At 46.3% G+C, this 27,103-nt stretch overlaps 1 protein-coding gene across 6 annotated transcripts in view; it reads left to right on the top strand.

Moving 5' to 3' along the window:
• Positions 1-27,103, top strand: part of TANC1 (tetratricopeptide repeat, ankyrin repeat and coiled-coil containing 1) — a 426,026-nt gene that overhangs the window by 188,911 nt on the left and 210,012 nt on the right. For all 6 annotated transcript variants that reach the window (XM_063933681.1, XM_063933684.1, XM_063933679.1 and 3 more), the window contains exon 2: positions 3,632-3,701. In XM_063933681.1, coding sequence (XP_063789751.1) covers positions 3,644-3,701 — 58 coding nt within the window. In that variant the 5' untranslated portion in view covers positions 3,632-3,643. The remainder of the gene's footprint in view (positions 1-3,631; positions 3,702-27,103) is intronic.

Genomic DNA, 27,103 nt, shown 5'->3' with positions numbered 1-27,103 from the left:
TAGTACAGTGCATAACATTGATTCCAGTCAATAGTACATGGTATTGGTTATCTTAGGTTAGTGAACTAATAGACTGTGGTTTGGGGAGTATTGGTGAAGGGAATGCTTTATAGTGAAACTAAAAACTTATTAAGGTTGCTGTCTCATTGTGACTATTCTATTCCCTCTCTGAAGGTGGACAGTATATTTATATAATGATTGCAGAGATAATACCACAATAAAGGTAGTGCCGTTGACATGGATTCAAATAGCAATCTGCTATAGACTAATCTAGTTGTGTATTGCATTCATCCTGGGACAGTGAGTGGATGTTCTCCGTGACTTCATTGTTTTAAGTTGCTTGTCCAGCATGTTAGGCGGTATTGTATGTTAAATGGTGATTATACTGGATGGAAAATGCGCATGGTGATATAGTTGAAACCAGCTTTGCCTACTGCCAGTCCAGGGCATAGCCAGGTCGCTGTTTACGCAACCTAGATCCCGCCTTGAGCCCAGTGGGCACTGATGTCAGATTACCGAATTGTATGATTTTCATCCAGGTGTATAGAGGGGTGGATGTTTAGGTCAAATAAGTAACATGTAATGTGTAGGTGGTAATATTTGAAATGTAAATAAAATATATGTTTGGTCGTTGATGTTTATCTAGACAACACCTTTTTTTAAAGTCCTGCCTGGCAGCAGTGTGTTCTTTGAATTTATTTTAGATTCCAAGAATGATAATAGGGCGCATGAGAAAAGGTCATAGGATACTTGGCAACAAAAGTGTTCTGATTCCAGCCCAAGTGCAATTAGACTGTAGTTTATTGCATTCCATCTCTGCCTCCATGTATTTTACTTCCCTACTGCCAACAGTGCACGGGTCACCTTGCCATGCCAGATCTAGATTAATTCCTTCATAGCAGCTTTCCACTAAATTGGAACAGGTGTTCAGTGATGGTTTATCAGTATGAAAGAGGAGCCTTCCCTATCATGAGCTCCTCGCTCTGTCTCGCTCATGTTTAATGGAACCTACAAAGCCAGTTTATATTTTGGAATATTTCTGCTCGAGCCACAAGGAAAACCTCTCCATTAAAGTGGTCTCCTAACCTCCTCACACTAGAGGCTACCTTTTTGTGGTTTGAACCAGCTTTATGAGATGGCATCCTATAGATGAACTAGAACTGTTCAGCTATAATAGTTATAGTGACATGTGTGAATTTATAATGGCTCATCCCCCACAATGACCTTCCTTATTGTGTGTAGCTGGTGGGTCCAACTCATTGAAGTGCCAGGATTTTGCAGCAAGACCTCTAATTGCAAAGAGAGAGAAGAGGATTTATCACTGATCCCTATATTTGTTTCCTCTCCATATACCGCTCTGAATGTCACATTCCTCAAGCAATGAATTGTTGGTTAGTATAATATTAACCAGATTGGCTTCCTTCCTCATACTCTTCTGATCTAATTCTTTGTGTTCCCTATAGCTTTGGTGTATTGCCAAGGATTTTTTTTTCTGTCAAGGCTACAAAGCAAATGATCCAGGTTTAGGTTCCAAAATATGACATGTGGTACGCAGATAATGGGTATTAGTTTTATAAGTTTATCATTAAAATTACTGCTTCTCTCTCCTCCCCAACACCCCCCAAAAAAAAATTTTTGCTAGAAGTTTTTACTGTAAGGAATTATTGATGTTGGTTCTGGACATACATTAACCCTAAACCAGAGACTCCTTGCTGTAGCAGGTTTCTGACCGTTGTGAATTTGCTGAACATTTTAAGTTACAGTATCTCTTAGATTTTGACACAAACGCGTATCTCAAATGTTTTCATGTGTCAAGGATTTCCCAGTATATTCTAGCTCTAAATCAGTGACACAAGATGTGACATCACACATCTTGCTCCAGTCTCTGCAAATAGCCCCATATGGTGCGCCAACAGACTTTGCGACTTAACCGCACCAAACACCCCACCAGAATATGTATCACTAATTCAGTAAAAGTACATTGCAAGGGTACATTAATTTACTTATTGGTGCTGGCATTCTAAGTACTTTTGTGTGTGACTAAGGGCCTGATTCAGATTTGTAAGGAATTGTGCAGTCACAGGAGAGCGGCTGTGCAATTCCGTTCAAATAAAATGTAAATGCAGCAGGAGGTGTCTGTAGGAGATAGACACCACCTCCTCCTGCATCTGTGAGATCAGCGTTCCGTGTCTATGGACTCATCATTGAACCAACCTTCAGTTGCGACTTGAGATGGTAGCAGACAGTAGTCAGTCTGCATGAGCCAATGCTTACTCAGACTGGCTGTAGGGTCCTGACTACACAATGTTTTGAAAAAGTACTTACAGTACAGAAATCTCTACCCATGGAGAGCGTCTGTCACGTCAAGCATCCTGCACCATATGGTGCAAAAACGTTAGATAACTGAGGACGTATCAGTAGGCAAACAGATGGACTTCTGTGACTGCTTTACTGTCATTAATTAGATCAATACCTTTAATCAAATAAAAGACCAATATTTTTAATAACACATCATCTGGCATCTTAAACAAGAGTTACAAGCTTTAACAAACAATGACCACAAAGCAGGAAGGAGCTGATGGTCACAAGTTAGGTGCGAAAGTCCATATGCGTCCGCCTGTGTCTATCACTGCTCTAAATAAATTAGGATCCTGATGTACAGTAATTGACTGTTCATAATTGTTTTACTAAATTAGGTGCCTTAAATGAAGCAAGGGATAGGTTTATGGCCCTCTTATCTTCTGTTTATAGAGAAGCTTCTAAGCCATTTCAATTCAATATGCAAACTGTAGTATGTCCTTCAGACTGGTAGGCTTGCTAGCATTGTGTCCAAATACATTTCAATTGTCATACTGTTTAGTAAACTCTCATTCCTCTTATTTATTTATTTTTTGTTTTGTTTTCTTTCACATAAAAAATGAGTAAAAATGTGCTACATGTGAAACATTTGACATTACCAGTCTGTCCGCTATAGCATTTCTATTTATTTATTACCAGTTCTTTATATAGCGCGCACACATTCCGCAGCGCTTTACAGAGAATATTTTGCCATTCACATCAGCCCCTGCCCCAGTGGAGCTTACAATCTAAATTCCCTATCACATGTACACACTCTCACACACACACACACACGCGCGCTAGGGTTCATTTTGTTGGGATCCTATTAACCTACCAGTATGTTTTTGGAATGTGGGAGGAAACTGGAGTACCTGGAGGAAACCCACGCAAGCACGAGGAGAATATACAAACTCCACACAGTTAGGTCCGTGGTGGGAATCAAACCCATGACCTCAGTGCTGTGATGCAGTAATGCTAACCATGACACCATCCATGCTGCTATGTCCCCAAAGCCTCTGCTGTATTACAGATTACAGTCCAGATTTATGGCTGCTAATGCATAGGCTGGCTGGTCATTTTGCCTTACCCCTGAGTATATTGTACAGATATACAGTATTAATTTTGTGCTTAGGCCAAGCAATAGGATCAGCTTGAAGCCTATTGTATAGGATTGCAATAATTGGACAATCAGACTTCCTGCTCTTCCCAATTGACAGACGTTTGTTCCCAAATATTGCAGAACATTCAAACTGCCAAACGTATTCATTTAATGGTTTGGTTTTTGTACTTACAGGGCTCAGAGAAAATGTTAAAGGCTGTATTAAAGAAGAGTCGCGAGGGTGTGAAAACTAGCAAAAATCAAGGTTAGTAAGTCTGTGTGTTTATGTATGTAAGTATGACTGCTAATGCTGCAACGTTTATAAACCTTGTAGTCCATGTAATATTTTGTACTGGTTTTTTCTCTGACGTCCTAGTGGATGCTGGAAACTCCGTAAGGACCATGGGGAATAGACGGCTCCGCAGGAGACTGGGCACATCTAAAGAAAGATTTAGGACTATCTGGTGTGCACTGGCTCCTCCCCCTATGACCCTCCTCCAAGCCTCAGTTAGATTTCTGTGCCCGGCTGAGCTGGGTTTTTTATTTTACAGTGAGACCTGCTGGCAACAGGCTCACTGCACCGAGGGACTAAGGGGAGAAGAAGCGAACCTATCTAAGTGGTGGTAGCTTGGGCTTCTTAGGCTACTGGACACCATTAGCTCCAGAGGGATCGAACACAGGACCCGACCTCGTCGTCCGTTCCCGGAGCCGCGCCGCCGTCCCCCTTACAGAGCCAGAAGCAAGAAGGTCTGGAAAATCGGCGGCTGAAGACTTCTGTCTTCTCCAAGGTAGCGCACAGCACTGCAGCTGTGCGCCATTGCTCCTCATGCACACCACACACTTCGGTCACTGATGGGTGCAGGGCGCTGGGGGGGGGGGGGGGGGGGGGTGCGGGGGCGCCCTGAGCAGCAATAAATAACACCTTGGCTGGCAAACTGACACCATATATAGCCCCAGAGGCTATATAGGTGTATATTAACCCCTGCCAGAAATATTAAAATAGCGGGAGAAAGCCTGCCGAAAAAGGGGCGGAGCCATCTCCCTCAGCACACTGGCGCCATTTTCCCTCACAGCTTCGCTGGAAGGATCGCTCCCTGGCTCTCCCCTGCAGTCCTGCAACAGAAAGGGTAAAAAAGAGAGGGGGGGGCACAAATTTAGGCGCAGTATAATATATATATGCAGCTATATGGGGAAAACACTCTTTATAGGTGATATCCCTGTGGTATATAGCGCTCTGGTGTGTGCTGGCATACTCTCCCTCTGTCTCCCCAAAGGGCTTTGTGGGGTCCTGTCCTCTGTCAGAGCATTCCCTGTGTGTGTGCTGTGTGTCGGTACCGCTGTGTCGACATGTATGATGAGGAAAATGATGTGGAGGCAGAGCAAATGCCTGTAAATGTGTTGTCACCCCCTGAGGGGTCGACACCTGTGTGGATGGACTTATGGAAGGAATTACGTGACAGTGTCAGCTCCTTACATAAAAGGTTTGACGACATAGGACAGCCGGCTACTCAGCTTGTGACTGTTCCAGCGTCTCAAATGTCATCAGGGGCTTTAAAACGCCCGCTACCTCAGATGACAGACACAGATGTCGACACTGATACCGACTCCAGTGTCAACGACGATGAGACTAGTGTACCCTCCAATAGGTCCACCCGTTACATGATTGAGGCAATGAAAAATGTATTACACATTTCTGATAGTACCCCAGGTACCACACAAAAAAAAAAAGGGTATTATGTTCGGTGAGAAAAAACTACCAGTAGTTTTTCCTGCATCTGAGGAATTAAATGAGGTGTGTGAGGAAGCCTGAACTTCCCCCGATAAGAAATTGATAATTTCTAAACGGTTATTGGCAGCGTACCCTTTCCCGCCAGAGGATAGGTCACGTTGGGAAACATCCCCTAGGGTAGATAAAGCGCTTACACGTTTATCAAAACAGGTGGCACTACCGTCTCCGGATACGGCCGCCCTAAAGGATCCTGCTGATAGAAGGCAGGAAGCTACCCTAAAAGCTATATATACACACACGGGCATTATATTGCGACCAGCGATTGCATCAGCATGGATGTGCAGTGCTGCTGCTGCGTGGTCAGATTCCCTGTCGGATAATATTGATACCCTGGATAGGGACAATATTTTGCTGAGGGGTGGAACTGTTGGGGATGGTCTTTCAGACCTCGTTTCCACAGCTACGGCTGGGAAATCGACATTTTGCCACAGGCTACCCCACAGCAAAAGAAAGCACCGTATTATAAAGTACAGTCCTTTCGGCCCCATAAACACAAGAGGGCTCGAGGCGCATCCTTTCTGCCGAGAGGCAAAGGTAGAGGGAAAAAGCTGCAGCATACAGCCAGTTCCCAAGAGCAAAAGTCCTCCCCCGCGTCCGGTAACTCTACAGCATGACGCTTGGGCTTCACAGGCGGACCCGGGTACGGTGGGGGCCCGTCTCAGAAATTTCAGCACACAGTGGGCTCTCTCACAGGTGGATCCCTGGATCCTTCAAGTAGTATCTCAGGGGTACAGGCTGGAATTCGAGACGTCCCCCCCCCCCCCCCCCCCCGCCGTTTTCTAAAATCTGCCTTACCAGCAACTCCCTCTGTCAGGGAGGCAGTGTTGGTGGCTATCCAGAAACTGTATTCACAGCAAGTGATTGTCAAGGTACCTCTCCTTCAGCAAGGAAAGGGTTACTATTCCACAATGTTTGTGGTACCGAAACCGGACAGTTCGGTGAGGCCCATCTTAAATTTAAAATCCTTGAACACTTATTATCAAAAGGTTCAAGTTCAAGATGGAATCGTTCAGGGCGGTTATTGCGAGCCTGGACGAGGGGTATTACATGGTCTCCCTGGACATCAAGGATGCGTACCTACATGTCCCCATTTACCCCCCTCACCAGGAGTACCTCAGATTTGTGGTACAGGACTGTCACTATCAGTTCCAGACGCTGCCGTTTGGGTTATCCACGGCACCGAGGGTCTTTACCAAGGTAATGGCCGAAATGATGATACTCCTTCGCAAGAAGGGAGTTTTAAATTATCCCGTACTTGGACGATCTCCTGATAAAGGCGAGGTCCAAGGAACAGTTGGTAGTGGGGGTAGCACTTTCTCGGGAAGTGCTACAACAGCACAGCTGGATTCTCAATATTTCAAAGTCACAGCTGGTCCCGACGACACGTCTTCTGTTCCTGGGAATGATTCTGGACACAGACCAGAAAAAAGTGTTTCTTCCAGTGGAAAAAGCCGAGGAGTTGTCATCTCTAGTCAGAGACCTCCTAAAACCGGGACAGGTGTCGGTACATCAATGCACACGAGTCCTGGGAAAAATGGTAGCTTCGTACGAAGCAATTCCATTCGGAAAGGTTCCACGCAAGGACTTTCCAGTGGGACCTGTTGGACAAATGGTCCGGGTCCCATCTCCAGATGCAACAGCGGATAACCCTGTCGGCAAGGACCAGGGTGTCGCTGCTGTGGTGGCTGCAGAGGGCTCATCTACTAGAGGGCCGCAGATTCGGAATACAGGACTGGGTCCTGGTGACCACGGATGCCAGCCTTCGGGGCTGGGGGGCAGTCACACAGGGTAGAAATTTCCAAGGACTGTGGTCAAATCAGGAGATTTCGCTTCACATAAATATTCTGGAGCTAAGGGCCATTTACAGTGCCCTAAGTCAAGCAAGGCCCCTGCTTCAGAACCAGCCGGTACTGATCCAATCAGACAATAGCACGGCGGTCGCCCATGTAAACAGACAGGGCGGCACAAGAAGCAGGAGGGCAATGGCAGAAGCCACAAGGATTCTCCGATGGGCGGAAAATCATGTGTTAGCACTGACAACCGTGTTCATTCCGGGAGTGGACAACTGGGAAGCAGACTTCCTCAGCAGGCACGACCTCCACCCGGGAGAATGGGGACTTCATCCAGAAGTCTTCCAAATACTGGTAAACCGGTGGGAAAGACCACAGGTGGAATTGCGCCAGGTCAAGGGACCCTCAGGCGATCGCTGTGGACGCTCTAGTAACACCGTGGGTGTACCAGTCGGTTTATGTGTTTCCTCCTCTGCCTCTCATTCCCAAGGTAATACGAAGGCGAGGAGTGAAAACTATACTCGTGGTTCCGGATTGGCCAAGAAGAGCTTGGTACCCGGAACTTCAAGAGATGCTTTCAGAGGACCCTTGGCCTCTGCCGCTCAGACAGGACCTGCTGCAGCAGGGGCCCTGTCTGTTCCAAGACTTACCGCGGCTGCGTTTGACGGCATGGCGGTTGAACACCGGATCCTGAAGGAAAAGGGCATTCCGGAGGAAGTCATCCCTACCCTGATCAAAGCCAGGAAGGATGTCACTGCAAAACATTATCACCGCATTGGCGAACATATGTTGCTTGGGGTGAGGCCAGATAGGCCCCAACGGAGGAATTTCAACTGGGGCGATTCCTGCATTTCCTACAAGCAGGGGTGGAGTTGGGCCTTAAATTGGGGTCCATTAAGGTCCAGATTTCGGCCCTGTCGATTTTCTTCCAGAAAGAACTGGCTTCCCTGCCTGAAGTTCAGACTTTTGTCAAGGGAGTTCTGCATATTCAGCCTCCTTTTGTGCCCCAGTGGCACCTTGGGATCTCAATGTGGTTTTGGAGTTCCTGAAATCACATTGGTTTGAACCACTTAAGACTGTGGATGTGAAATATCTCACGTGGAAAGTGGTCATGCTGTTGGCCCTGGCTTCGGCCAGGCGTGTGTCAGAATTGGCGGCTTTGTCCTATAAAAGCCCTTATCTGATTTTCCATATGGATAGGGCAGAATTGAGGACTCGTCCTCAGTTTCTCCCGAAGGTGGTATCAGCGTTTCACTTGAACCAGCCTATTGTGGTGCCTGCGGCTGCTGGGAACTTGGAGGATTCCAAGTTACTGGAAGTAGTCAGGGCCCTGAAAATTTATGTTTCCAGGACGGCTGGAGTCAGGAAAACTGACTCGCTGTTTATCCTGTATGCAACCAACAAACTGGGTGCTCCTGCTTCTAAGCAGACTATCGCGCGCTGGATTTGTAGCACTATTCAGCTGGCGCATTCTGCGGTGGGACTACCGCAGCCTAAATCTGTAAAAGCCCATTCCACAAGGAAGGGGGGCTCATCTTGGGCGGCTGCCCGAGGGGTCTCGGCTTTACAACTTTGCCGAGCTGCTACTTGGTCAGGGGCAAACACGTTTGCAAAATTCTACAAATTTGATACCCTGGCTGAGGAGGACCTGGAGTTCTCTCATTCGGTGTTGCAGAGTCGTCCGCACTCTCCCGCCCGTTTGGGAGCTTTGGTATAATCCCCATGGTCCTTACGAAGTTCCCAGCATCCACTAGGACGTCAGAGAAAATAAGAATTTACTCACCGGTAATTCTATTTCTCGTAGTCCGTAGTGGATGCTGGGCGCCCATCCCAAGTGCGGATTGTCTGCAATACTTGTAAATAGTTATTGTTACACAAATCGGGTTATTATTGCGAGCCATCTGTTCAGAGGCTCCTTTTGTTATCATACTGTTAACCGGGGTTCCTATCACGAGTTATACGTGTGATTGGTGTGGCTGGTATGAGTCTTACCCGGGATTCAAAATCCTTCCTTATTGTGTCAGCTCTTCCGGGCACAGTGTCCTAACTGAGGCTTGGAGGAGGGTCATAGGGGGAGGAGCCAGTGCACACCAGATAGTCCTAAATCTTTCTTTAGATGTGCCCAGTCTCCTGCGGAGCCGTCTATTCCCCATGGTCCTTACGGAGTTCCCAGCATCCACTACTGACTACGAGAAATAGAATTACCGGTGAGTAAATTCTTAATTTTTTTTGTTCTTTTATTTTTGTTAATGAACTTTGTAAGGTGTTTATATCTTTGTGTTATCTCTCCTTATTTTGTACGATCAGCGTACACTTTTTTTGAAGTTTATTTCAATACCTATGATCGTTCTCTGCTAGCTTCAGACTGGAAGAAACCATAAGCCATACTCCTATTTATAGGTCTGGCTGTGCACAGGCTGTAATAGTTATTTAACAGTAGGTCATGTTACACAGGAAGAGCAAATTGTACGGTTCACTTAGATACCCCAGAAAATGCAATAGCGTAGCACATTTAAACTACGGGTAAAAACATATTTATTTTGATTTTAGATAAGCTGGTTCTGTTTTACTCGGATTTACTCAGTTCTCAAAACGGCATCTTATTGGCTCATGGATGTCACGTGTTTTGGATAGCCAATAGGAAAAATCAAACCAAACTGGCGTTAATTTTGGAGTTACATCCGAACCCGCTCATCTCTAATTTTGATGATTGTATAAATGTTTTGCCAACCTTTTGCCGGTTATGGTCAGTGAGGGTTGCACACATTCACAAAAGTAGAGATATCTTAAAGTACTGTCTAATGGTCCATATACACCTAGAGATTTTGTCTGAGAGATTTTATATATATCTGTAGATATAGATATATATTGTCAAAATCGCTCATCTATATCTCTCCGTGTGTATGGACCTTTAGTGCTTTTGTATTAAGGAAAGCTTTCAAAAATGTTTTTGTTTTTTTTTCTAAAAAAATAAAATAAAATTAGATTAGATGGCACTTTTGTGCATTTTTGTGTGACTAAAAACTTTGCAGGTGTCTCCTATATATAAATAAAAAAAAGCCTCCAAAATTCCATAGACTGCCCTTGTCATTCATTAAAATATCTTTTTCCTGAAACCAAATCTTTTTGCATTTAGATGTAGAAAGAGACTCATTATTGCAGGTTTGATCCTCCTTTGTATGGCTGTCTTAAGGAGCAAACATTTACTCCCCTGCAATGGACCAAGGGGCTGATTCAGACCTGAAAACGCACAGCAGTGATTAGGTCTGAACTGCGCATGCGCCGGCACATGCCAGACAGCCGACGGCTGTCATAGCCCTGCGATCGCCTCTGCCTGATTGACAGGCAGAGGTGGTCGCTGGGCGGGCCAGCGGCGTTTGGGCGCCATTTAGGGGGCGCTGTCCGGGCAACGCAGGCGTGCGACCCGGGCAGGGACGAGTAGCTCCCTGCCAGCGCACCGGATCTGCGCTGGCTGGAAGCTACTCCTGAAGTACAAAAGAATCTCCGCTGTGCGATGCTTTTGTACTTGTCCGACAGGGTTGGGACTGACATGCGGGGCGGACTAGACCTGGGCTGGGCGTCGCCCCGCATGTCAGTGTGACTGATCGTAGATGTGCTAAATTTAGCACATCTACTATCAGGTCTGAATTAGCCCCCTTATCTTGCCGCTGTAACTTGTCCAGAGCAAGAAGGAAATGCATCTCCTCTGCAGGTTTTGTCTGTTGTCTAAATCTCCTTTATTGACATCACCATATTGTGTTGGTTCCCAAGTGACACACTGATTACTTGTAAAAGGTTTCTTTTACTTAATCTGCTACGCTTTGACTTTCCCATACTGCAGCTCTGTTTTATCCAGCGTAGTAATGTGTATTTAATGCACAGTATGTATCTTTGATTAGTCTTGTTTCCATGGATTGCAACTGAACATGGTCATGACTCCCACTTGTACATGACTTGCATATCTAAGATACTGTGTTGTAAATTATCTTAGCTGACAATCTTTTTATTGCTTTCCACTGTAATAACCAACCAATAAATCCTTGCCAGTGGGTTTTTTACTTTGTCTTTTGACCTCAAATTATAAATGGACACATCTGTCTGTCCTGCCCCCACCTGCAAATAAAATAGCTTTATTAGATCTGCAGAACGTGACGAAAGATAGAAATTCCTGATTGTCTATTTGTCTTCATCATACTTGGGAATTTTTTTTCTTATTTTATACTCTGTTTTCGTCAGTGTTTAAAATGAGGTGTCCTAGATGACTTCCAGAGGGTGCTTTTGTCATTTGTTGATATAGAGCCCCAACTGAGCTGTGGATGAACTACTGTTACATCACTCCACAAATACACACACAAAAGAGTGATGTTTCTATGTAATTTATTGCTTTAGCACTGTATCTTTTGTTGATTTTTAATTAGCCTGCAGATTTCCATCGCTCATAGTACTTGTATACGGATATATCTGTAATTGTTAGAATTTCTGCAAACGTATGAAGTTCTATCTGGAACAATTCAACACTGCAGCAATTCGTTTGTTTGCGACGAAATGACAAATACCTACACTAAGTGGCGGTTTAGGGAGCCCTAATTTTAAACCATACTATTTAGCTGTGTAACTTGCACATTTTGTGCAGTCGTGTAACTCTGGTGCCAAGAAGGTCTGAGGCAGATGGATTGGGATTATCTACGGTCTCACCCCTCTAGTGTCTCCATAGGCTTCGACTTTGTTTGTGTCAAAATGAAGGAAAATGTATATAAATTGCTATATACTGAAGATGGTACTATGGGGGTAATTCAGAGTTGATCGTAGATGTGCTAAATTTAGCACATCTACGATCATTTACTCTGACATGCGGTGGGACACCCAGCACGGGGCTAGTCTGCCCCGCTTGTCAGGCCCGACCCCCTTCCTCCGCACAAGTACAAAAGCATCGCACAGCGGCGATTCTTTTGTACTTGACAAGTAACTCCCTACCTGCACAGCTCTGGCAGGGAGCTGCTTGTTGCATCCCGGGTTGCAGCGGCTGCGTGTGATGTCACGCAGCCGCCGCGGCCCGCCCCCCCAACAGTCCAGACACGCCTCTGTTGTCCAGACCGCGCCCCCAAACGGCAACCGAACGCCGCCAGCCCGACCCCTCCCGCCCAGCGAACGCCTCTGCCTGCCAATCCGGCAGAGGCGATCGCTAGGCTGAGATGCCGATTGAGTCTCTGGCATGCACATGCGCATTGTGGTGCATACGCAGTTCAGACCCGATCGCCAGGTGTGCGTAAACGCACAGCAGCGATCAGGTCTGAATTAGCCCTCATGTGTCCTCCTGACTTAGCAAAATGGTTCCCTATACACCATATAGTTGCTGGGGAGGTTGCGCCTCTGAAAGAACTTTTCTCCATAGATAGTGGTTTTGGCCAAAACTCTCGAACCTTTGGCAGGAGATCATTTGACTAATTTTCCAGATGCTTCGAGTACCTTTCCCATATGAGCCGAAATACTTCCTTTAACTTCTGGACTTTCCTACATAATCCAAACACCAAAATAAATGATTACACCTTGTAGCGTCTGCTACCACTTGTTAAATAGCTGCTAACTGGAAACTGCCCCCCTCCCCCCTTGCATTCTATCTTTCAAATATGGTACATCTATCGTATGGAGTATAGGACTAGTGTTATCAACCACTCCTCCAATTCATTCTACAAAATCTGGGCTCATTGGCTGGCCTCCCTCAGTAGCACCTCCCTATTTGACTTTCGATAGCTAATCTTTTGCCCTATTCTAGCCTACTTTTCTTTCCTTCTTATTTTTCTTATGTGGTTCACCACACCGTTATCTTTGTCAAACACACTTGTTACACAGATAAAAATGAGATCAAGGGCCAGATATTATGACGCCCGAATTCAGCAGTCGTGCGGGATGCCGGCCGAAGTCGGACGTGTTTTTTTTAAAGGGGCAGTCGCTTACAAGCCACGATTTTGCCTTGTAAATGATTGCCCCTTTTAAGAAAAAAACATCTGAATTCGACCGGCATCCCGCAGGCCACCAAACTCCGGTGTCTTTATATCCTGCCTCATGATTTGTTTAATTGGTCAGATAGTCTATGTTCTACATTTGTCAGTTTATGACATTCTGTACCATGACTGTTTTTGTACTTTGTGATCTTCTCAATAAAATTCCTTTAAAAAAAAAAAAAAGTTCCATCTGGACAGGTTTAACATCAGACAGTTATTGCATTAACTAGAATTAAACCTTTTGTACACTGACACCTTTCACTGGATGTCAGGCAATGAAACAGGAGCTGGCTTTATTAAAAGCCTCCAAAATAGCAAGAGCCTGAAACAACCTCATCCTCTAGCGAGAACTGGGCTAAATTTATCCAGTTCTCTGTCTGGTACATAGTCTGAAGATCGTGCTGTAGGAATGTCAGTCATGTCAGTATTATTTTGTTTATTGCTTTATTTTTAAGCCACCAACATATTCCACAGTAATTTCCATTGTTGTTTTATTTAAAACATCGTCAAAAAAGCATCATCCTCACAGCAAGAATAAGCCTTGAGGGGACCTGGGGGGGTGGATATTAGATTGTGCATACCTCCCAACATGACCCATTCCAAGAGGGACAAAATGCTCGGCCCCTAGACTTCCCTCTTAATGTATGATTGGCATCACATGTGTTACTATTTAACACAGGTGATTGCAATCATAAATTAAGAGGTAAATCCAGGTAGAGAGCATTATGTCCCTCCTGGAATGGGTCATGTTGGGATGTATGGATTGTGTATATTAAATATAAACCAATGGTGTATATTAGATTGAAACTAATAGTTTAATAATGCCTGGTTATAGCTCCATCTACTGAGAGACAACTATTTTATAAAGTTTTCCTGTAGTGGAACAAAGACAACATAAGCAACCATAAAAAACACAGATAAAAATAAAATCTATAATTTATCTCGTCACATGCAAGAACAGCAGAAGCCTCTGTACTACTTACACACTGGGACAGTACTCGGGGGGGGGGGGGGGGGTTATTTGTGTGTGTCTCTCTCTCTAGACCCGAATGCTCTCATCACATAACCGGTAACACAGGACCCAGACACACAGGGGGGGAGGAAGAGAAGCTGGGATACCTGGGTCTCTCTCCCCCCTCCTTTCCTCTTGTTGGGAAGAACCGTTGGTAGCGCATGAAACCTGATAATTCTGTGTATCTCCCTGCACGTATAATGTCCTGCTCACATTTTGCCTCCCTGGTTCTTCTGCTGCACAAGAGGGAGAGCCAGTGATGTCAGTGTGCTCCAGCGTGGGTGAAGTACAGGATCTCCTGCGCCCCCCCTTAGGGGTATATGCAATTGCGATCGAATTCCCGAAATTGTCGAATTTCGGGAATTTTTCGCCAAAAAAAAAAAAATCGTCAATGCAATTCAGTGCTTTCCGTCCAAAAAACGGACTTTCAAAATTCGACTTTTTGAAATTCGACTTTTTGAAATTCGACTTTTTGAAATTCGACTTTTGTCAAATTCGACTTTTCTGCAATGATACAAGTGCTGCAATTCGACCAAAGTGTATTCAATTGAAGTTTGGAAATTCGACAACAGTGCTTTTAGACCGTAAATTTGTCATTTTCAATCCGCCACACTTTGGTTTGGTGGGTGAAACTAATAAAAAAAATTTAAAACATGTTTTTTTTTTATTTTTTATTGATAATAGCATTTCTCTGACGTCCTAGTGGATGCTGGGAACTCCGTAAGGACCATGGGGAATAGCGGCTCCGCAGGAGACTGGGCACAAAAGTAAAAGCTTTAGGACTACCTGGTGTGCACTGGCTCCTCCCCCTATGACCCTCCTCCAAGCCTCAGTTAGATTTTTGTGCCCGAACGAGAAGGGTGCATACTAGGTGGCTCTCCTGAGCTGCTTAGAGTAAAAGTTTAAATTAGGTTTTTTATTTTCAGTGAGTCCTGCTGGCAACAGGCTCACTGCACCGAGGGACTAAGGGGAGAAGAAGCGAACTCACCTGCGTGCAGAGTGGATTGGGCTTCTTAGGCTACTGGACATTAGCTCCAGAGGGACGATCACAGGCCCAGCCATGGATGGGTCCCAGAGCCGCGCCGCCAGCCCCCTTACAGAGCCAGAAGACAGAAGAGGTCCGGGAAATCGGCGGCAGAAGACGTCCTGTCTTCAATAAGGTAGCGCACAGCACCGCAGCTGTGCGCCATTGCTCTCAGCACACTTCACACTCCGGTCACTGAGGGTGCAGGGCGCTGGGGGGGGGCGCCCTGAGACGCAATAAAAACACCTTAGATGGCTAAAAATGCATCACATATAGCTCCTGGGCTATATGGATGCATTTAACCCCTGCCAGTTTTTCCTTAAAAAAGCGGGAGAAAGGCCGCCGAGAAGGGGGCGGAGCCTATCTCCTCAGCACACAAGCGCCATTTTCCCTCACAGCTCCGTTGGAGGGAAGCTCCCTGGCTCTCCCCTGCAGTCCTGCACTACAGAAACAGGGTAAAACAAGAGAGGGGGGGCACTAATTTGGCAGATTAATAAAAACAGCAGCTATATAAGGGAAAAACACTTATATAAGGTTATCCCTGTATATATATAGCGCTCTGGTGTGTGCTGGCAAACTCTCCCTCTGTCTCCCCAAAGGGCTAGTGGGGTCCTGTCCTCTATCAGAGCATTCCCTGTGTGTGTGCTGTGTGTCGGTACGTTGTGTCGACATGTATGAGGAGGAAAATGGTATGGAGGCGGAGCAATTGCCTGTAATAGTGATGTCACCCCCTAGGGAGTCGACACCTGACTGGATGGTCTTATGGAAGGAATTACGTGATAGCGTCAGCACTTTACAAAAGACTGTTGACGACATGAGACAGCCGGAAAAACAGTTAATACCTGTCCAGGCGTCTCAAACACCGTCAGGGGCTCTAAAGCGCCCGTTACCTCAGATGGTCGACACAGACCCAGACACGGACACTGACTCCAGTGTCGACGGTGAGGAAACAAACGTATTTTCCAGTAGGGCCACACGTTACATGATCACGGCAATGAAGGAGGCTTTGAACATTTCTGATACTACAAGTACCACAAAAAAGGGTATTATGTGGGGTGTGAAAAAACTACCCGTAGTTTTTCCTGAATCAGATGAATTAAATGAGGTGTGTGATGATGCGTGGGTTTCCCCCGATAAAAAACTGCTAATTTCTAAAAAATTATTGGCATTATACCCTTTCCCGCCAGAGGTTAGGGCGCGTTGGGAAACACCCCCTAGGGTAAATAAGGCGCTCACACGCTTATCAAAACAAGTGGCGTTACCGTCTCCTGATACGGCCGCCCTCAAAGAGCCAGTTGATAGGAAGCTGGAAAATATCCTAAAAAGTATATACACACATACTGGTGTTATACTGCGACCAGCAATCGCCTCAGCCTGGATGTGCAGTGTGGGGCTGGCTTGGTCGGATTCCCTGACTGAAAATATTGATACCCTGGACAGGGACAGTATATTATTGACTATAGAGCATTTAAAGGATGCATTTCTATATATGCGAGATGCACAGAGGGATATTTGCACTCTGGCATCAAGAGTAAGTGCGCTGTCCATTTCTGCCAGAAGAGGGTTATGGACGCGACAGTGGTCAGGTGATGCGGATTCCAAACGGCATATGGAAGTATTGCCGTATAAAGGGGAGGAGTTATTTTGGGTCGGTCTATTGAACCTGGTGGCCACGGCAACGGCTGGGAAATCCACCTTTTTACCCCAGGTCACCTCTCAGCAGAAAAAGACACCGTCTTTTCAGGCTCAGTCCTTTCGTCCCCATAAGGGCAAGCGGGCAAAAGGCCACTCATATCTGCCCCGGGGCAGAGGAAGGGGAAAAAGACTGCAGCAGGCAGCCTCTTCCCAGGAACAGAAGCCCTCCCCCGCTTCTGCCAAGTCCTCAGCATGACGCTGGGGCCTTACAAGCGGACTCAGGTACGGTGGGGGGTCGTCTCAAGAATTTCAGCGCGCAGTGGGCTCACTCGCAAGTGGACCCCTGGATCCTGCAGGTAGTATCTCAGGGGTACAAATTGGAATTCGAGACGTCTCACCCTCGCCGGTTCCTGAAGTCTGCTTTACCAACGTCTCCCTCCGAAAGGGAGGCGGTATTGGAAGCCATTCACAAGCTGTATTCCCAGCAGGTGATAATCAAGGTACCCCTCCTACAACAGGGAAAGGGGTATTATTCCACGCTGTTTGTGGTACCGAAGCCGGACGGCTCGGTGAGACCTATTTTAAATCTGAAATCATTGAACACTTACATACAAAGGTTCAAATTCAAGATGGAGTCACTCAGAGCAGTGATAGCGAACCTGGAAGAAGGGGACTATATGGTGTCTCTGGACATCAAGGATGCTTACCTCCATGTCCCAATTTGCCCTTCTCACCAAGGGTACCTCAGGTTTGTGGTACAGAACTGTCACTATCCGTTTCAGACGCTGCCGTTTGGATTGTCCACGGCACCCCGGGTCTTTACCAAGGTAATGGCCGAAATGATGATTCTTCTTCGAAGAAAAGGCGTCTTAATTATCCCTTACTTGGACGATCTCCTGATAAGGGCAAGGTCCAGGGAACAGTTAGAGGTCGGAGTAGCACTATCTCAAGTAGTACTACGACAGCACGGGTGGATTCTAAATATTCCAAAATCGCAGCTGATTCCGACGACACGTCTGCTGTTCCTAGGGATGATTCTGGACACAGTCCAGAAAAAGGTGTTTCTCCCGGAGGAGAAAGCCAGGGAGTTATCCGAGCTAGTCAGGAACCTCCTAAAACCAGGCCAAGTGTCAGTGCATCAATGCACAAGGGTCCTGGGAAAAATGGTGGCTTCTTACGAAGCGATTCCATTCGGCAGATTACACGCAAGAACTTTTCAGTGGGATCTGCTGGACAAATGGTCCGGATCGCATCTTCAGATGCATCAGCGGATAACCCTGTCTCCAAGGACAAGGGTGTCTCTCCTGTGGTGGTTGCAGAGTGCTCATCTTCTAGAGGGCCGCAGATTCGGCATTCAGGACTGGGTCCTGGTGACCACGGATGCCAGCCTGAGAGGCTGGGGAGCAGTCACACAGGGAAAAAATTTCCAGGGCTTGTGGTCAAGCATGGAAACGTCATTTCACATAAATATCCTGGAACTAAGGGCCATTTTACAATGCCCTAAGTCAAGCAAGGCCTCTGCTTCAGGGTCAGCCGGTGTTGATCCAGTCGGACAACATCACGGCAGTCGCCCACGTAAACAGACAGGGCGGCACAAGAAGCAGGAGGGCAATGGCAGAAGTTGCAAGGATTCTTCGCTGGGCGGAAAATCATGTGATAGCACTGTCAGCAGTGTTCATTCCGGGAGTGGACAACTGGGAAGCAGACTTCCTCAGCAGACACGACCTCCACCCGGGGGAGTGGGGACTTCACCCAGAAGTCTTCCACATTGATTGTGAACCGTTGGGAAAAACCAAAGGTGGACATGATGGCGTCCCGCCTCAACAAAAAACTAGACAGATATTGCGCCAGGTCAAGGGACCCTCAGGCAATAGTTGTGGACGCTCTGGTAACACCGTGGGTGTACCAGTCAGTGTATGTGTTCCCTCCTCTGCCTCTCATACCCAAGGTACTGAGAATCATAAGAAGGAGTGGAGTAAGGACTATACTCGTGGCTCCGGATTGGCCAAGAAGGACTTGGTACCCGGAACTTCAAGAGATGCTCACGGAGGACCCGTGGCCTCTACCTCTAAGAAAGGACCTGCTCCAGCAGGGACCCTGTCTGTTCCAAGACTTACCGCGGCTGCGTTTGACGGCATGGCGGTTGAACGCCGGATCCTGAAGGAAAAAGGCATTCCGGATGAAGTCATCCCTACCCTGATCAAAGCCAGGAAGGATGTAACCGTGCAACATTATCACCGTATTTGGCGTAAATATGTTGCGTGGTGTGAGGCCAGGAAGGCCCCTACAGAGGAATTTCAACTGGGTCGTTTCCTGCATTTCCTGCAAACAGGACTGTCTATGGGCCTAAAATTAGGGTCCATTAAGGTTCAAATTTCGGCCCCGTCGATTTTCTTCCAGAAAGAACTGGCTTCAGTTCCTGAAGTTCAGACGTTTGTCAAGGGGATACTGCATATACAGCCTCCTTTTGTGCCTCCAGTGGCACCTTGGGATCTCAATGTAGTTTTGGGGTTCCTAAAATCACATTGGTTTGAACCACTCACCACTGTGGACTTAAAATATCTCACATGGAAAGTGGTAATGCTGTCAGCCAGGCGTGTCTCAGAATTGGCGGCTTTATCCTATAAAAGCCCTTACCTAATTTTTCATACGGACAGGGCAGAATTGAGGACTCGTCCTCAATTTCTCCCTAAGGTGGTTTCAGCGTTTTCACTTGAACCAGCCTATTGTGGTACCTGCGGCTACTAGGGACTTGGAGGACTCCAAGTTGCTGGACGTAGTCAGGGCCCTGAAAATATGTTTCCAGGACGGCTGGAGTCAGAAAATCTGACTCGCTGTTTATCCTGTATGCACCCAACAAGCTAGGTGCTCCTGCTTCTAAGCAGACTATTGCTCGTTGGATTTGTAGTACAATTCAGCTTGCACATTCTGTGGCAGGCCTGCCACAGCCAAAATCTGTAAAAGCCCATTCCACAAGGAAAGTGGGCTCATCTTGGGCGGCTGCCCGAGGGGTCTCGGCTTTACAACTTTGCCGAGCAGCTACTTGGTCAGGGGCAAACACGTTTGCTAAATTCTACAAATTTGATACCCTGGCTGAGGAGGACCTGGAGTTCTCTCATTCGGTGCTGCAGAGTCATCCGCACTCTCCCGCCCGTTTGGGAGCTTTGGTATAATCCCCATGGTCCTTACGGAGTTCCCAGCATCCACTAGGACGTCAGAGAAAATAAGAATTTACTTACCGATAATTCTATTTCTCGTAGTCCGTAGTGGATGCTGGGCGCCCATCCCAAGTGCGGATTGTCTGCAATACTTGTACATAGTTATTGTTACAAAAATCGGGTTATTATTGTTGTGAGCCATCTTTCAGAGGCTCCTCTGTTATCATGCTGTTAACTGGGTTCAGATCACAGGTTGTACGGTGTGATTGGTGTGGCTGGTATGAGTCTTACCCGGGATTCAAAATCCTTCCTTATTGTGTACGCTCGTCCGGGCACAGTATCCTAACTGAGGCTTGGAGGAGGGTCATAGGGGGAGGAGCCAGTGCACACCAGGTAGTCCTAAAGCTTTTACTTTTGTGCCCAGTCTCCTGCGGAGCCGCTATTCCCCATGGTCCTTACGGAGTTCCCAGCATTCACTACGGACTATGAGAAATAGAATTATCGGTAAGTAAATTCTTATTATCTATTTATATTAGAAGTGATTAGGTACTTGGTTTGTCTTTTTTGGAGGCAGAAGTATTATTTATTTATTTTTAAAAATAATATTTTTTTATTATTTTTTTTTTAGATGGAATGGTAAAATTCAGAAAAAAAATGGCGTGGGGTCCCCCCTCCAAAGCATAACCAGCCTCGGGCTCTTTGAGCTGGTCCTGGTTCTAAAAATGCGGGGGGGAAAATTGACAGGGGATCCCCCGTATTTTTAAAACCAGCACCGGGCTTTGCGCCTGGTGCTGGTGCAAAAAATACGGGGGACAAAAAGAGTAGGGGTCCCCCATATTTTATACACCAGCATCGGGCTCCACTAGCTGGACAGATAATGCCACAGCCGGGGGTCACTTTTATACAGTGCCTTGCGGCCGTGGCATTAAATATCCAACTAGTCACCCCTGGCCGGGGTACCCTGGGGGAGTGGGGACCCCTTCAATCAAGGGGTCCCCCCCCCCCAGCCACCCAAGGGCCAGGGGTGAAGCCCGAGGCTGCCTCCCCCCCCCATCCAAGGGCTGCGGATGGGGGGCTGATAGCCTTGAGAAAATTCAGAGAATATTGTTTTTTCCAGAAGAACTACAAGTCCCTGCAAGCCTCCCCCGCAAGCTGGTACTTGGAGAACCACAAGTACCAGCATGCGGGAGAAAAACGGGCCCGCTGGTACCTGTAGTTCTACTGGAAAAAAAATACCCAAATAAAAACAGGAGACGGACACCGTGAAAGTAAAACTTTATTTCATACGTCGACACACACATACTTACCTCTGTTCACACGCCGACATCGGTCCTCTTCTCCAAGTAGAATCCAGGGGTACCTGAAAAGAAACTTTGCCGTCAGCAGGGGGGTTACCCGCGGTCAGCCGCTGACCGGCGGGTGACCTCACCGCTAGCCGCAAAGTTCCCACCATTGAATATAATGGAGAGGCTTTGCGATGCGCTGACAGCTCAGACACGCACAGAGCCAATCAGCAGAGTGCAAGGACGTTGCACTCGCTGATTGGCTGAAGAGACCTTTCAGTGACAGCTGTCACGGAGAGGTCTCTCTGCATTCGGGGAAAGGGGTCCCATGTGTCAACATGGGACCCCTTTCAGTCCGTGTGGTACGGGTGTCCGGTTTGTTTTTTTGACAAGTTCGTGGATTTACCTCTGGACCATGGATGAGGTGAGTATATTTATCTTTCCCACCATTGAATATAATGGAGGGCGCTGTGCGATGCGCTGTCTGAGTTCAGACAGCGCATAGCCAATCAGGTGAGCGCCACGTAGTAGCGCTTCCTGATTGGCTGAAGGGACCCCAGTGACAGGAGTCACGTGGGGTCCCGGCACATTCGGGGAAAGGGGTCTCGTGTCAACATGGGACCCCTTTCAGTCCGCTGGCACTGGTTTGTCGTTTTCTTTTTTTGACAAGTACGTGGATTATCTCCCGGACCCTGGATCAGGTGAGTCTAATTTTTTTCACAGGTACCCCGGATCGTCCGAGACGAGACGTGCCGGTCGGCGGGTCAACATAGGTAAGTATGTATGTGTGTCGGCAGTGTGTAATAAAGTTGTACTTGTCACGGTGTGTGTCTCCTGTTTTTTTGGGGGTATTTTTTTCCCAGTAGAACTACAGGTACCAGCGGGCCCGTTTTTCTCCCGCATGCTGGTACTTGTGGTTCTCCAAGTACCAGCTTGCGAGGGAGGCTTGCTGGGACTTGTAGTACTACTGGAAAAAACAATATTCTGTCATTTTTCTCAAGGCTATCAGCCTCCCATCTGCAGCCCTTGGATGGGGGGGGACAGCCTCGGGCTTCACCCCTGGCCCTTGGGTGACTGGGGGGGGGGACCCTTGATTGAAGGGGTCCCCACTCCCCCAGGGTACCCCGGCCAGGGGTGACTAGTTGGATATTTAATGCCACGGCCGCAGGGCACTGTATAAAAGTGACCCCCGGCTGTGGCATTATCTGTCCAGCTAGTGGAGCCCGATGCTGGTGTAAAAAATACGGGGGACCCCTACTCTTTTTGTCCCCCGTATTTTTTGCACCAGCACCAGAGCCCGGTGCTGGTTTTAAAAATATGGGGGATCCCCTGTCAATTTTTTCCCCGGATTTTTAAAACCAGGACCAGCTCGAAGAGCCCGAGGCTGGTTATGCTTTGGAGGGGGGACCCCACGCCATTTTTTTCCGGGTTTTTCCCGTTTTTTTAAATCGCGGCAAAATCCGGCAAATCGGCCGTTTTTTCGCCCGCTGGACTGTCGAATCCGTTTTTCATTGAATATGGTGAATTCCGGCAGCCACCTGCCGGAATTCACCTGTCGAATTGTGTCGAATTAAAAAAACGGCAATAATTTGCCGCGATTCGCCGCTAATTGCATATACCCCTTAATCTGGCTATAATCGTCCTTAAACTAAAAAGGAATTTTCAGGCGCTAATATGAATATATAAAAAATTACTATATATCTAGATTATTTTAGTAGCAGCAATTAGCCCACTCGTGTCTGTGTGAACACTGACTTTAAACGGAGCAGCTCAAAGGTCCAATTCAATGGATCTCTAGCTTCCCATGTATGCAAAAGAAATTGATGTGGCTATTGCGCTGATTTAAATTACCGTTTCCAAGCAATACATTCTAGCTGAATGAAAATGCAACACTTTAGGATGAAAAATCAATATCTCAAATTTTTTTTTTCCCACATAAAAAAATATTTTAAACACAATGGTCACACATCTATATAAAAACAAGTAAATAGAATCACATTTAGAAGCACCCAATGTTATATTACTTTAAAAAGGGAAAAAACGCGTATGTAGAATGCAACCTCGATTTTTTAATGTATTAAAAGATGAATGAAAGTCCAATGTCCATACGTAAAAAGTTAGAGTAACTGTCCTTATGGAGGGTGTAGTATGAGTGGCCGGCGAGCGGGATCCTGATCGCTCGCATGGCGGCAGCGGGGCGAGTGCTCTTGGACCCCCAAGAGGTAGAATATTTGTCGGTATGCTGGGTGTCGGGATTCCGGCACCGGGATCCCAACAGGCGGCATACTGAATGCCAGCCCTTATGGAAGCTTACCTCAAATGGAAAAGTACTGTATATCTGATGAATTGCGTGTAAGCAATCACTGACTCCTGTCTGGATGTGATCACCTCCCGGCGCTCTCTCTCCTGAGCCGGAGGTGTTTGAATAGCGTCTCAGTTCCTCTGCCCGTCACGTATTTAGTTTGCGGCAGCAGGTCTTTAGCCAGTGTAGTCTCACCATAGGCGGTGCCGCTGGAATGGAGGTGATTATTCCCTTTTGGTGGTCCGCGTCTCATGCAGCAGGGGTCGCTCGCCTCTAATAGATTAGGTGCGGATGCCTCCGGACGTCCTCGGACTGAGCTGGATGATAGGTTTATTCCTTACACGCAATTCATCAGATATATGGTACATTTCCATTTGTGGTAAGTTTCCATAAGGACAGTTACTCTTTCTTTTTATGTATGGACATTGGACTCTAATTCATCTTTTAATACATAAAAAAATCGTGCTTGCATTCTACATACATGGTTTTTACCCTTTTTAAAGGAATATAATATTGGGTGCTTCTAAATGTGATTCTATTTACTTGTTTTTGTATATACTGTATGTGTGACCATTGTGTTTAAAATATTTTTTTATGTGGAACACAAAAAATAAAAAAATCGAGATACTGATTTTTCATCTTAAAGTATTGCATTTTCATTCAGCTAGAATTTATAATCGTCCTTATGATTGTCCTATATCATAGAGCTATAATGCATTTGTTTGGGTAGTTTGCAAAACATATATAAAGTATATTCTGCTGACCGTTCATACATTGCCACCTCATATCGTCCTGTTATCTTTAAGATAGCAGCACCGATATGGACAGGGGCTTCACTGTGCCCCACCACCGCAATAATACATGGGGGAGAAGTGGTATCGGTGCTCATAACGTTCGCTGTAACTGCCTCTCCCCCATAACGACCAATCATACATTTACCCCTTAGGGACTTGTTCAGGTTTGTTAGCAAACAAAAAAGGTTAGCAGTTGGGCAAAACCATGTTGCACTGCAGGTGGGACAAATGTAACGTGCAGAAAGAGTTAGATTTGGGTGTGGTGTGTTTAAACTGAAATCTAAATTGCAGTGTAGAAATTAAGCAGCCAGTATTTACCATGCACAGAAACAATATAACCCACCCAACTCTAACTTTCTCTGCACATGGTACATCTGCCCCAATTTAGTGCAACATTGTGTTGCCCGATTTCTAACTTTTTTTTGTTTGCTAACAAACCCGAATAACCCCCATAGTTCAGATTTATTTTATTTTAAGTTTGTCCTTTAGAAGGGAAAAAAATATGGAGCCAAAACAGAACTTCCTTTGTTTACCATGAAGAATGTCTCCACTGTTCCTGGTGTGTTCTGTGATGTTCTGCCCAGTTCTTTATGGCTGATACTAGTTGTGGCACAACAATTTTACTTCCAGCTTTGACAGATACAAAACAATTGTACTACTCAAATTATATTAATGTTACTGGCATCAACGCTTTGTCCTGGGGTTATGTGCATAGCTCCTGTTTAATTATTTGTCTTTTTTTCTATATGTTGTGTACTAGAAACAACCTTTTTGGTTTTCTAGATTTTTTTTCTTATCTACTAATTACACAAGGTCTTCTGCCCCGGGTGGTCTTCAGTATGCCGGCAGTCGGGATCCCGGCGCCGTAATCCCGACACTTATTCTCCCTCGTGGGGGTCCACGACCCCCCCTGGAGGGAGAACAAAATAGCGTGGCGCGCTTAAGCGTGGCAAGCGCAGCGAGCCCGCAAGGGGCTCATTTGCGCTCACCACACTGTCGGTAAGCCGGCGGTCGGGCTCCCGGCGCCGGTATGCTGGTTGCCGGGAGCCCGACCGCCGGCATACCATACCAGACCCTCTGCCCCTGGTACACAGTAACTGGCTGCAACAAGAAGCGAAAGTAAACCACTTGGATAAAGCCCCCATAATGTTGCAGTTTATAATATAAAAAAAATATATATATATATATATATATATATATATATATATATATATATATAAAATTATTATTTTTTTTTTTAATCCATTTCATACATGAGTAGTGGACTTGGTATTAGCATATTGGCACAGCAGCCAGTATTTAGTACCAACTCTGGACTTGCCCGCAGCCTCTAAGCTGTGTCCATAGATCTAGTAAAGGTTTTTGCATATTTATTTCTCAGGGAGCGTAAGGATTTATGGGATGCGGTCTTTAGATGACCACTATTGGTAGATATGCATTAGGTCGACATGAGTTTTTCACTTTTTTTTTCTTAACTTTTTGTACTTTTTCATACTTTACGATCCACGTGGACTACGATTTGTGAATAGTAACTTGTGTCGAGCAAAGCAGTAGAGGAGCGAGGCACCTTGCCCGAAGCTCGTGAGCCATGCGAGGAGACATGGTGCACTAATTGGGGTTCACAGACACTTTACGGAGAAAGCAACACCAAAAAAATTAAAATAAGAACCTCATGTCGACCTATTTCCATGTCGACCAATTTCAGGTGTTGACTTGGTCACTGTCGGCCAATAATGGTCTATCTAATGACTGTTGACCTAGTTACTGTCGACCCTGTGATCTACTCCCAGATTTATTGACATCCTCGTGTTCTTTACCATTTGGTTTACCTATTCCGCACAATCATTGACTTGTAGATTTCAATATTAGAGATGCAGGAGTTTCCAAAACACACGTTCATTTCAAGCTGTATGTATATCGTTTTCATTAAAGAAAAGTGATACTCATGGCTCCTTAAACTTTTTTGTGAGGGCAGCTCTCGGTTATTTCACAGTTACATAATTATTACTGATCTTGTCATTGTCCCTGAGGGGTAAATCTGCTCCAAGCAAGGCTGCCAAGAGAAATCCTGGGCCCCGGTACAACCATTTTCTGAGGCCCCCTACCCTCACTGGAGGGGGTGTGACCACAGCATGCTGGAGGCATAGCTACACCTCTTTGGGGGCGTGTCTAGCAAATCAGAAACGCCTACTCACAGGAGCATGGCATGCCTCCCAGCCAGGACAGTAGAGAGTCTGGCTGTGCCCAGGTACTTTTCAGGCGGCATGACCTAATCAAAGGAGGTGTGGACCAGGGCCCCTCTGTCAGACCTGGGCCCAGGTAATTTGTACCCTCCCTCCCCCTCTCTCAACGCCACTGGCTCCAAGCATCAGTGCAGTATCATTGCATTTGGGCCCAGTGTTAACACTTTGATGCTCAATGTTCTCTACAAGCTTAGGTGCAAAATAGCCTTTCTCATAAGTTTCGGCTAAGTTGTGTGCAACAGACAGGACCAGAGATTCCATTAATACATGTGTGCGCACAGTGTATCATAAAATGACTGTGTCTTGACATTGGGCCTAATTCAGAGTTGATCGCAGCAGCAATTTTGTTAGCAGTTGGGCAAAACCATGTGCACTGTAAGGGGGGGGGGGGGGGGGGGGGGGGCAGATATAACATGTGCGGAGAGAGTTAGATTTGGGTGGGGTGTGTTCAAACTGAAATCTAAATTGCAGTGTAAAAATAAAGCAGCCAGTATTTACCCTGCACAGAAACCAAATAACCCACCCAAATCTAACTCTCTCTGCACATGTTATATCTGCCTCCCCTGCAGTGCACATGGTTTTGCCAAACTGCTAACAAAATTGCTGCTGTGATCAACCCTGAATTACCCCCATTG

Source organism: Pseudophryne corroboree, chromosome 7 (assembly GCF_028390025.1).
Source record: "Pseudophryne corroboree isolate aPseCor3 chromosome 7, aPseCor3.hap2, whole genome shotgun sequence".
Lineage (NCBI taxonomy): Eukaryota > Metazoa > Chordata > Amphibia > Anura > Myobatrachidae > Pseudophryne > Pseudophryne corroboree.
The sequence above is the reverse complement of the archived record's forward strand: the minus strand, read 5'-3'. Positions and strand labels throughout refer to the sequence as shown.